Genomic DNA, 12,231 nt, shown 5'->3' with positions numbered 1-12,231 from the left:
GCAGAGATTATGGAATGTAGTGTTTGAAACAAGACAGACAGTAAAACTGTAAAAGGAAATAGGAAGGCAAGCTCTTTTAACAACCAAGCTGAGGGATCGATAATGAAGTGGCCCAAGAATGCCTTGCAGTGGATTAGCTGAATAGTTAACAATGCGGTAACAGCAATGTAACAGCCATGATATTAGCATTTGAATAAGAGGGGTAAGTAAAATGGTTCCTTGATTCTGCTACTCTCCCCGCACACCTTTTTACAAGTAGTTAAAGAAAATGGTGCAGATTTTAATCAATCTTTTCTCAAATACTTCCTTAATAAAAGTTTCCCTCTAAACTTTTTCTCATTTTACAGGACAGTAGTAGCAGCAGCAGCAAAGAGCTCCCCGGTACTATACATCTGTTTTTAGATAGGTCAGGCAGGAAGCAATTGGAAAAGGTTGGATGATAAAATTGTGACACATCATGTTGAGCTAAATACTCATTTCTAAACATGAGCTCAAAGCAACGTACCAATTTAGGTCCAGTTGGTAGGTCTTTTGCCCGGCCTAGACAGATTACAATCTTAAGGCCTAGATTTATTTATATGTATTCCATTATTGTTAGTTAGGCCTATGGAGTGGCCTAGTGGTCAGAGGCAGAGCAACTACCTCAGCACCCTGAGGCTGTGAGCTCAATTCCCACCACTGTTCCCTGTCGCTGGGCATGTCACCCAACACCTCACTGCCCCAGGTACAAAATAAGTACCTGCCTAAAATATGTAAACCATTTTGATTGTGCAAACCACATAGAAAAATCAAGTCCGATCACCCTTAGCCTATTTACTAATTTACAATAATTAGGATAGGATTACAAGGGGGTGCTGAAAAGTTCCCAACTAAGAGAAAGATGTGGATATGGTTCAATCAGTGATCTGAACAATGTCAAAACCCAGAATTTCATTTCTGCAAATTGGCACTCTTTTCAGCTAAGTGGCAAAATAACACTCAGAATTTAGGAAGTTGGTTGGGCTGAGGACTTTTAACTGGCTCACTAAGAAAATAAGTATTATGCCTGTACAAGAGGCAAAAGTTAGAGGAATGGTCTAATGCCTGGCAACTAAAATTCAGTGCAAAGAAATGCAGAATAATGCATTTGGGGATTAATAATCGGAAGGAACCGTATATGCTGGAACGAGAGAAGCTGATATGCACGGACGGGGAGAGTGACCTTGGGGCGATAGTGTCCAAAGATCTAAAGGCGAAAAAACAGTGTGACAAGGCAGTGGCTGCTGCCAGAAGGATGCTGGGCTGTTTAAAGAGAGGCGTAGCCAGTAGAAGGAAGAAGGGTTGATGCCCCTGTACAGGTCATTGGTAAGGCCCTCTTGGAGTATTATGTTCAATTTTGGAGACCGTATCTGGCGAAGGACATAAGAACTTGAAGCGGTCCAGAGGAGGGCGACGAAAATGATAGGAGGCTTGCACCAGAAGACATATGAGGAGAGACTGGAAGCCCTGAATATGTATACCCTAGAGGAAAGGAGAGACAGGGGAGATATGATTCAGACGTTTAAATACTTGAAGGGTATTCACGAAGAACAAAATCTTTTCCAGAGAAAGGAAAATGGTAAAACCAGAGGACATAATTTGAGGTTGAGGGGTGGTAGATTCAAAGGCAATGTTAGGAAATTCTACTTTACGGAGAGGGTGGTGGAGGCCTGGAATGCGCTCCCATGAGAGGTGGTGGAGAGTAAAACTGTGACCGAGTTCAAAGAAGCATGGGATGAACACAGAGGATCTAGAATCAGAAAATAAGATTAAAAATTGAACTAAGGCCATTACTGGGTAGACTTGCACGGTCTGTGTCTGTATATGGCCATTTGGTGGAGGATGGGCTGGGGAGGGCTTCAATGGCTGGGAGGGTGTAGATGGGCTGGAGTAGATTTTAACGGAGATTTTGGCAGTTGGAACCCAAGCACAGTACTGGGTAGAGCTTTGGATTCTTGCCCAGAAATAGCTAAGAAGAAAAAATAAAAAAATTTAAATTGAATCAGGTTGGGCAGACTGGATGGACCATTCGGGTCTTTATCTGCCGTCATCTACTATGTTACTATGGAGGGTGAATTGACTTGCTGAAGATCAGGGGAGTTTGAACCCTAGATTTCCCTGTCACAAGCTGCTGTTCTAACCACTAGGCTAATCCTACCCTATGGAGATAATGCAAAAAAAAACCCCCAAAAAACAAAAATCTCCTGTGTCCTCAAAACTCCATTGTTTGCATTCACTTTTTCTACTTAACAAAAGCAACAAAGCAAAATTTGTCATTGAAAGCAAACTGTGTTCTGAGTGCATATCAGCCCTTGTTCACAGAGTGGTCCCATCAGAACAGTACATAGGCCAGAGTCAGAGGAAAGACTAAGATGAGGAGAACAAAAAGTGGTTGAGGGACCTGACCCTACTCACTAAACAACTTTTCACTGCTTCATCTAGTGACACAAACTCCTTTGTCCAGTTACCTGTTTTATTTTATGTTTAAATGTGGGGATGCATCCAGATGATATTAGCATCAATTATTGTAAGTATAATCTTGCGATTTAAACTCTTCTGCCTCATGTTTTCATAATTAGTAGGTTTAATGAGAGAAATGTAACAGCATATTTTCTGTGTAGAGAATGACATGGGGAAAAATTTATCTCTATCCCTGCGAGCTCGGTCCCCATCCCTGACCCATCCCCACAAGCTTGATCCCCATCCCCTTGAGCTCAGTCCCCATACCCGCAACACAAATCACAAGAGCAGTGCTGAAAACAAATCCACAAGAAAACATTGGAGAATACCAACTACATCAAGATCATATAGTCAGAAATTGAAAAAAACTGAAAAAAGAACCAACCCAGTGGATCTGATACAGCACAAAAAAAGTGGCTTTCCTAATGACCAGTCATGAGTTTGACATATCTTCAGTCCAGTGTGGGGCACAAGAGAAGACAGTTTAAGAGTGATTAGTTGGGTTTGGAAGGATAAGTAAATTCAAGCCGAAGCTTAGCACAGGTTTATTCAATTCAATTTCTCCCATATCATCATCACTAATGCAGCAGAGTTCATGGGCAGACAAGGCCGAAGCAGCCTGTTAGAGTGCTGCCGGCCCGACGCTGCTTGGGAGGTAAGCAGATCTCGTTGTGGGGTTCCGGAGGGAGGGAAGGATGGGGATTCGGTTGTGTGGTGGGTGTGGGTGCTCGGGGGGGTGGGGGTTGCAGGTGCTCGCTCAAGGGTCCTGCTGTACAAGAGATTGGAGGGAAGGAAAGGAAGCTGGGCAAGGGTCCTACTGCATGAGAGATGGGAGGGAGGGAAGGGAGCTGGGCAAGGGTCCTGCTGCATAAGGGATGGGAGGGAAGAAAGATGCTGCACATGTGGGGGAGAGAAAGGATAGAGGAAGAATTGGGGTGAAGTTCAGGAAGGGTGAGATGATCATGTACATACGCCGAAAATAAGACCTAGTGCCTTTTTTGGGCCTAAAATTAATATAAGACACTCTTATTTTCAGGGAAACACAGTAATAAGTGAATCTGCAAGGGCAACCACCACAGCATGAAACTTGACGATGGAGCAGGGTGCCTGTGAACAGAACCCAAGTTTTCCTCTTTCTCTCCCTCTCCTTGACTAATTATATGAGGGATCACCAAAAAGTTTCCACACTTATTTTGTTAAACTCTATTAAATAGCACAAAAGCAAATTACATCAATTTTCCACATAATCACCCTGTTGCCTGACTAGTCACATGACATTCCACAATACACCCTCTTACCACTTCTCCCGCCCAACCATTTCCCGCAGAAATATGAACGTGCGGAAATGTTTCAAAAAAACTCTTGTACATTACCGCAAAAGAATAAACCCGATGTTGGTACAGTGTCTTGCTTTTTATTCCAGGCTGGAATTTAGGATTTTTCAGGACTTTTTTTTTTTAATTTGCTTATACAAATTAATGGAGGTGAGAAAGGGTATTATAATGAACAGAAGAAACAAAGCAACAGAAGGAAAATGAGCTTTCCCAAAGCAACATCAGTATGCTGCTGGATTGCAGAGAAAATTTAGTAGCGCCTTTTCCATGCCACAGTACATTAAGTCCACACATGTCCCATGCGTTCACCGAATATCTTACTGCTTAATAAGGAATCTGCAAGAGCTGTAAGAAGCTTGCAGATCTATTTTAAACCCAGTAAATGATTGAAGCTTCTAATTTGTTGCTAAGAGAAGACATGGCAGGAGTCTGCTCTGAAGGTTTATACATGCGGCTTGACATTGCTATTGCATCAAAACAGTACCAGCCACTCCACTGGGTAGACTAGGCAGTCACCTAGAGTGGCACAAATTAAAAGGTGGCACCGCATTAACACTTTGTCTTCAAGCCCCTTCTCCTTCCTTCTCTCCCTCCCTCCTCCACCCCATGGTGTTCAGGTCTTACCTCCCTTCCTCTAAGAATTCCAACATGGCTGTCGGCAGCTATAGAAAATGCATGCTCATCAGTGCATGTTCAAGGCCTGCTAGCTCCCACCCCATCTGAAACAGGAAGTTTGGAGGGAGCATGAATCGGTAGAGTTTAAGTATGCTTAAGGTGATACACTGGCTACCATACTTCTTTTATAGCTGCCTTCTCAGAGGAAGGGACGTAAGGTCTGAACACCTAACATACCCCCCTTTTACAAAAGCGCAGAAGAGGTTTTTAGCGCCGGCCAGCGCGCTGAAAGCTCTGTACTGCTCCAACAGTCATAGAGCTCCTATGAGCATCGAAGCAGCACAGAGCATTCAGCACGCCGGCCAGCACTAAAAACCTCTTCTGCGCTTTTGTAAAGGGGGGGGGGGGGATAGTGGGGGAGGAGGAAGCTGAAGGATAGAAAAATACTGGAGACCACAGGAATGGGGCTGGAAGAGAGAGGAGTCGGAGACCAAGGGGGAGCAAAGTAGGGGATAAAAATAGATACATGATACCATGGGGGGGAGGGGGGAGAACCTTGAGCTATCTGGTAGGAGTAGGGATGGGGCGTAAGGCTGAAGGTTTGCCTAGGACACCAGCTAAGTTTTATGTTGACTAGTACAACGCCTTGGGTGAATTTCTTCAAAAAGGTGGTTGATACTCTTAGGCTGCCGCTGGAAGTGTCATGTGTGTGGACTACAAGAGGATCACACTCTTTACCTCTCTTAACATCTGTTTATTCCAAAGAGGGCACACAAGGGACAAGGAAATGAATTCCCCAATTGCCATCAACCCAGTTAGGGAGCAGCAACAAACGTCTCACACCAGAGCCTTAAGCTTCCACAAACTGCTATCATGAGGCATGTGCGGTAACAAGGCTGCAGATGCACAAGCAGCAAGGACTTCCTTGCAAATAGAAGGCAACTAGACCTCCACACCCCTAAACACCAACAATTTCACCAGTCTGAGACTTTTTCTGAATAGTTTAAGGGGAGAGGGGGAGAAAGAAATAGATCCTCACACAACCAACCAGATGAAATTTCAACAAATAAAACTATATTAGTGTTTTTTTTCAGAACGTACAAAACATCTTAGTGTCACACACCTCTATTCCTGGCATGCTTTTCAAATTAAGGCAGCTGATTCCTAACTAATCAGCACAGCAGTCCGGGCAGAACTACTGACTACGGTAAATAGAGCTAGTTTACCTCTGTGTTTTCAGGTATCATTTGGTTGAACGGAGTGATATTTCCAAATCTCACATTTCTCCAAAGCATCAGAGCCTCTCCCCCCACCCAGCTAACCTATACCCAGCTCCCGACACGTTTTCAGTGAACAAGAAACTTAAAAGCCTACTGTTCACCACTGCAACCCTGCAGACAGCCCCCTTCTTTAACTCACATAGTTTAGACACATCCCCTTAGCACTGACAGCCAGCAGTCATTATTGTCAAGCCACAGCAGCTTTAAAAGCAGAGAGGGAGGAGAAGACACCCTTTGAAAGCTGCCATAGGCAAAGTTAGTCTGCTGTGGAGGTGCTGCACAAACTCGCCTGCTGATTGCTCCAGTGCAAGTACCATTAAATAAAAGGTTTCTCTGGCTGTTGCACCAGCTAAATCTGGCCCTCCCCCACCTCTTATCTGCTGCAGGCTTGGCACCTGGCCAGTGCAGACGACGTGGTACCCCAGCGCCACCTACAGCCTTATGCACAATCTAAGTTTGTGGCAAGCCGACAAGCACCAATGAAATAAATTAGACAGCGCTGCATTCAAATCTCTGTCAGGCAGGAATTACCAGACCTAAGGAAAGCCTTAATGCTGGATTTGGTTGAAATATGAGCTTTTCAGCCTGTTAATCTCCCTTCATATGGCACATTTCACAGTTTAAAATGAGCAATGAGAGATCACCTACACATTATTAAAATGAGAACTTATTTGCAGTGAGTTGATGTGACTGCATAATTTCCTGTTGTATTTATTAGAATGAGTGCACTATGAAAAAAAAATGTGACTTTGGCCATTTGAAAAATACGCAAAATCTATCTGATTATATATACTACTTTTCGGCACATAACGAAATATATACAACAGCAAACATAATATATTTTGAAGCAGACAGTGGAAGACTTCCTGTGCGGCTTAGTCATATGTTGGGGAAAATCCAAACACACATGCCCACACATAAGATCCTTTGAGACAATTTTCTGCCATATCTATCAGTACAAGCTCAGGATTCTATCTCAGTGAGAGCTTTGCCAGGGTATCTGTGAACGATCATTCAAATACAGTACCAGCAAGAAGATTAATTCAACTGGCCAAAGGATAAACCATCGGAACTGGCGATTAATTCGCAGGTAGAATTTTGGTGCTGTCACCTCAGAAACCACCCACAATGCTAACGTAAACACTTAACGTTCTGAGAATTTTTGATATGGCGCTTCAGGTAAGCAACTTTGAAAACTGAAGAACAAAGAAGTTTGCGTTAATTATAGAGAAGGATTCTTTTGGATTTGGGTTGCCCCGTTCCCTACAATCCCAGACATACTCCCCACTGCTTCCCCCAACCCCCCCCCCATGATATTTGAAATTGGGGCAACTCAGAATTTCAGCTAAAATAAAATAATAAAACAAGAACAGTGATTGAGTGGTGTTCCAACTTACTCAGAACTGCATAAATCTTGTAAATACCAGTCTCATGAAGACCGCACGCTGATGGTGAAAATGTACACATCTGTATTCTGATTCTGGGGAGGGCTTTTTTTTGCTTTTACAGCTGTGTTACATAGAATACTTCTAAAAATCTTACTTTTTTTTTTTTGGTACATTGAAATGTTTTTGTTTTGGGGTTTTTTCAGTTTGTATGTATACATAAATTAGAACTCTGAAATTCCCTAGAGGTTCATCTAGGAAGGGGCTGAAGAGAAAGGAGAGGGGGGTTGTCTGAGATCGGATTTTCCTCTCCACAATATAACTAAGCCAAGGTACAATGAAACAAAAGACATGCTGGCACTTTAATACTGGTTGATCGGGCACTTGTATGCAGTACTTATAGACCAGTAAAAGTGCTCGTTTACCTGTCTGTTGTGTAAGGGGCCCTTTGTCTTGAAGCCTCCTTGGGAGCTGCACTCCGAGGCACTGAAGTGATCTGAACTAGTGGAAGAGCGTTTGGAGAGGGTATCACAGCCCCCGACAAAGGTGTTGTCCAAAGGGAGTTCCTGAATCACATGATGCTTCTTCACAGACACCGGTGTGTCCGATTTCAGATGAAAAGCAGACTGAGGAGAGGCAGACTTGTAATGCTTTGCTAGATCAGGACTGCTGGGTTTAAAGGTCGTTGGTGGTGCTGTGCCCCAGTCAAATCTTCCTATGCTCTGTTCCTCCAGCTCAGCTGGAAGGCTTATTGTCCCGTTGATAGGTTCATGGACTGCTTCATCTGGTTTGGACTCCTCAATAGTAACAAAGTTCAAAAGAGAGCTCTTAGGGGATTTCCTTTTCTTCCTTTTCTTTTTCTTGTTCTGTTTGTTCTCCTGATTTGGAGACATCCACTCGGCCCCCTGCTTGCTCCTCTGGGCAGCTTTGAACCTTGATGCATGCCGACAGCGGACCAGGACAGTGACAAATATCACCACTATGACCACCATGGCGCCTGCCACTATTGCAATCATGATCGTGAGATAGTCTTCATTCTGGTACGGCTGGCTGCTGTCCCCTATATTTCTGTCCAAGGGCGTCTCCATAGTCCTGCGTATCAAATCATAAATGTAAGACGCATTTCCAGCCGTTTCATTCACATATAGAAATACCAGCACTAGGGTGTGCAAGGATTTAGGATAACCCAGGTCGCTGATGTTTACTACCAAACGATGCAGGCCCACATCGAGTAGAGTAGGTTTTTCTTCTAGTGTGATATTGCCTGTTACTGGATCAATTCGAAATAGACCTTTGCTGTTGCCACTTACAATGGTGTATTTGAGCTCAGCGTTCATGCCTGTATCAGTATCCACAGCAAACACTTCTGCAACCACAGAGCCTGGAATGGCAGACAGAGGCACTACCTTAAAAGAAGTATTGGAAGGTGGGAAGATAACCACTGGGCTGTTATCGTTGACATCCATAACATTTATTGTTACTCTGGCAGTGGAAGATCGTGGAGGCTGCCCACCATCAACAGCCTTGACATCAAAAGTATAGGAGCTCTGCTGTTCCCTGTCAAAGGACACATTTGATTTTATAACTCCAGAGTAAGGGTCCAGCACAAAGTTTTCATTGTCATTTAGAATGGAAAGGGTCACCGCTTTGTTTTCTCCTGCGTCTGCATCCGTCACCGTGATCACTCCCACAGTGCTGTACTTTGGCAAGTTCTCAGACACAAAAAACTGAAAATGATTGTGTGTGAACTTGGGGCTGTTGTCATTTTCATCTAGGACAGTCACAATCACAGCCGCTTGACTCTGGAGTGGAGGGGTGCCATTGTCTCTAGCAGTGACTGTGAAAATGAAACGGTCCTGCTCCTCTCTGTCAAAGACTCTGGAGGCTGTGAGAACTCCAGTCTTTCTGTCCAGATCAAAGAAAGAAGCATTAGGTCCGAGCTGATAAACAATGTCTGCATTCTTCCCACTGTCTTCGTCACTGGCACTGATTGTGGTTAAGTACAAGCCTCGCCGGTTGTTTTCAGAAACTGACAGCTCAATTACCGGCTGGCTGAAAATGGGAGGGTTGTCGTTTTCATCCTCCAGCTCAACTCTTACCAGGGTAGTCTGGTTCAAACTTGGCTTCCCGGTATCAGCTGCCACTATTTTAAAGCTGAATTCTTTGGTGCCTTCATAGTCCAATAAGGAAGAAGTCTCTAGCAAGTACTGGTTGTCATAAACTGCTTTCAAGTGAAATGGCACCTCTTTTTCAATGAAACAGATTACTTTGCCATTCACATCAGTGTCCCTGTCCGATACTGTAATCAGTGCAATCTTGGTATTGATGGGATCTTTTTCAGACAGGTGCACAGTGCCATTGATAGGACTTATAATGTATCTGAGATCTATATTGGGAGGATTATCGTTCACATCAGTCACGTTGATGGCAACCGTGGCACGTGCAGGCGTAGAGCTACCATCAGTGGCGAGGACAGTGACCTTGTGCAAGGCCATGTCCTCCCGGTCTAGGGGCCTTTGCACTGTGATCAACCCGGTGGTGCTGTTCAGGGAAAAAAGCCTTTTGGCGGCAGCGGACACCTGAGTACCAAAGATGTACCTGACCTCAGCGTTGGTACCCACATCAGCATCAGTGGCATGCAGCTGCACTACAGAGGTGCCCACGGGCGCGTTCTCAGGGATATGCACCTCCAGCTGGCTCTCTCTGAACACAGGCTTGTTGTCATTGACATCACTGACAGTGACCTGCAGGATGGCTGTGCTGGACCTTTGCGGGCTGCCGCCGTCCTCCACTTTGATCTTCATCACGTAGGTGTCTTTCTGCTCACGGTCCAGGCTCTGCTGAACGATGAGCTGCGGCCACTTGTCACCCTCGGGTGTCTCCACCACATCCAGTCCAAAGGCACCTTGGCCATTGAGCAGCTCATATCGCTGCACCCCATTGTGGCCCGTGTCGGGGTCCAGGGCAGAGGGGATGGGGAAGCGGCTGTTGAGCAGTGTGTTCTCAGGAATGGAGATGTTGATGACAGTGGAGGGGAACATGGGGGCGTTGTCATTGCTGTCCTTTACCACAATCTTAATTTTGATGAGGCGGAAGAAGTCGTTGGGCAGGATGACCACCTCCAGCTCAAAGGAGCACTCGCTGTCCTCTGGGGGTGAGGAGGAGGTGGCACCAGTGCTGCACAGCTTCTCGCGATCAATCCGGTTGGAGGTGGTGAAAAGCTCACCTGTGCCAAGCGCCACCCTTACCAATGGCGCATCCCCAGCTTTGGAGACCAGGCGGTAGACAAGGCTGGCGCCGCTCAGCTGTGAAATGTTCAGGTCCTTGGCAATGTTGCCGATGGGCACGTTGTCGGGCAGCTCCTCCCGGATGGTGTAGATGAGCTCCTGGGCAAGTGCTGCCTCTGGCCTCAGGCAGGCAATCAAGGCAGCCAACAAGTAGACATCCCTCAAGTCCATGGTAAGAGAGGGAAAAGGGGCACACCTCTCGCCTGGGAAGGGAGCAGGACCCCCGGATAGGGGGCGCAAGCTCAGCAGGAGGAGGAAGAGGAGAAGGCGTGCACAGGCTGCCTGATGTCTTACATATCATCCCCTTCCAAACTGGAACAGGCAGCTGTCAACATAAGCACACACATGAGTAGAATTATTTTCTTTAATACAAACAAATTGAAAAAAAAAAAAGTCCAGCTATATATTCTGCAGTGAATCTTGCTAAAGCACACACAAGAGCAGAATTATTTTGTTAAAAAAAAGCAGTCTACATGCTCTGCGATGCATGTTGCTAAGCTGCATGCAGAGAGCCCCCTAGCCCCCATTGGGGCAGTTAATGTGAGGGGTTCTAAAGCACCGTGATTACCAGCAACATTCATTTTGCTCATCCAGAGAATGAAATCCACCACTTTCTCTGCTGTACTTTCTACCCACACTTTCCACTCAGTCCTTTGCAGCCCGTGCCATCCTCTCCCCTTGGATTGTTGCCACTAAAATCCCTAACTACTTATTTGTATTTCTTGCAAGTACGCTGCCAACCGCCAAATGCAACATTTGTTTTGGAAACCTAGAATACTGGAATCGGTTTCCCCCCTTCCTTAACCCCAAATCCCCACTATCCTCCTGTCTTGCATGCACTGGGTTTCCATTTTAGTGCAGAAAGCCCCCACCAGCACATGCCGCAGCAGCAGGTAAAAATACTTCTGATCCCCATTAACTACAACAAGACCCCTGACTTAACAGTTTATTGCCCTGCTGTCCCCCCCCTCCTCCCCCCTCCAGAGATATGCAGCCTCCAAATCTGGTTAGAAAAATGTACACACAAATCTTACAAGCCAGGAGCAGCGGGAGTCCAGAAGCAGCTCCGACACAGCCAAAAGGTTTCCAAGGAAATGCAGAAGACAGTTATTTCTTCTCTTCTTTGTGCAGAAAAGGTGCAGTCTCTCACCACAAAGCTCCCATTCAGATGACACTAGCAGCTGCCACACAAATACTGCAGATTAAAATCCTGCAGGTAACAGTGCAGGACCTGCAGATTAAAGAGAGAAGGTGCAAGCCTCCAGGCAGCTCCTTCAGCTTGAACCGGTCAGAAAGAAAATCACTAATCTTATCTGCAGGCTGTCAAATGCCCACAATTACTTCCAGCATCCTGATGCAGGTAGGCAGGGTTGCAGATAAGCCAGAACGGAGTGAGATTTCCGCCCCCCTCCCCCCCCCATAGAAAATGATCCAACGATCAGAAGACAGCCCCCCTCAAAAGGAGGGGGATAAGAATGCAAACGAAACCAAAAGAGATGAAATGCTGCAGGCACAACTTTCGACCTGCCGTGTCTACACTGGAGCGGCGCAAAATCCTTCGTGGAACACCTTCTGCTTCTAGGCACCAGCACACCGTTTCTCTCAGTCCTTAGGAAGTAAGGAGCTCTTGGGCTGCAAAGAAGCAACTCAGCAGAAGGCTGGAATTGACGGCGCCCTCGTTAGTCATCCTCACCACGTCTTGAGTTCCTCTAGCAGCAGCAGCAGCAGCCCTACGCTCCTGGCAGGGAAAGGCAAAACCCCAGCTCCACAGTACACTTCTCTTTCAGCAGCTCGGGGATAGTCCACATGCTATTTCCATTTTATGTTAATGACAGCTGACAGAAACAATTAT

The 12,231-nt window shown here is 45.7% G+C and overlaps 1 protein-coding gene across 3 annotated transcripts in view; it reads right to left on the bottom strand.

Annotated features, from left to right (window-relative positions):
* Window positions 1-12,062, bottom strand: part of PCDH9 (protocadherin 9) — a 2,276,722-nt gene extending 2,264,660 nt beyond the window's left edge. For all 3 annotated transcript variants that reach the window (XM_033948328.1, XM_033948329.1, XM_033948330.1), the window contains exons 1-2: window positions 11,414-12,062; window positions 7,518-10,704 (exon numbers count right to left, since the gene is read on the bottom strand). In XM_033948328.1, coding sequence (XP_033804219.1) covers window positions 7,518-10,550 — 3,033 coding nt within the window. In that variant the 5' untranslated portion in view covers window positions 10,551-10,704; window positions 11,414-12,062. The remainder of the gene's footprint in view (window positions 1-7,517; window positions 10,705-11,413) is intronic.
* Window positions 12,063-12,231: the final 169 nt, after the last annotated feature.

This window comes from Geotrypetes seraphini, chromosome 6 (genome assembly GCF_902459505.1).
Source record: "Geotrypetes seraphini chromosome 6, aGeoSer1.1, whole genome shotgun sequence".
Taxonomy (NCBI): domain Eukaryota; kingdom Metazoa; phylum Chordata; class Amphibia; order Gymnophiona; family Dermophiidae; genus Geotrypetes; species Geotrypetes seraphini.
Note: the sequence above shows the minus strand (reverse complement) of the source record. Positions and strands in the feature narration are given on the sequence as shown.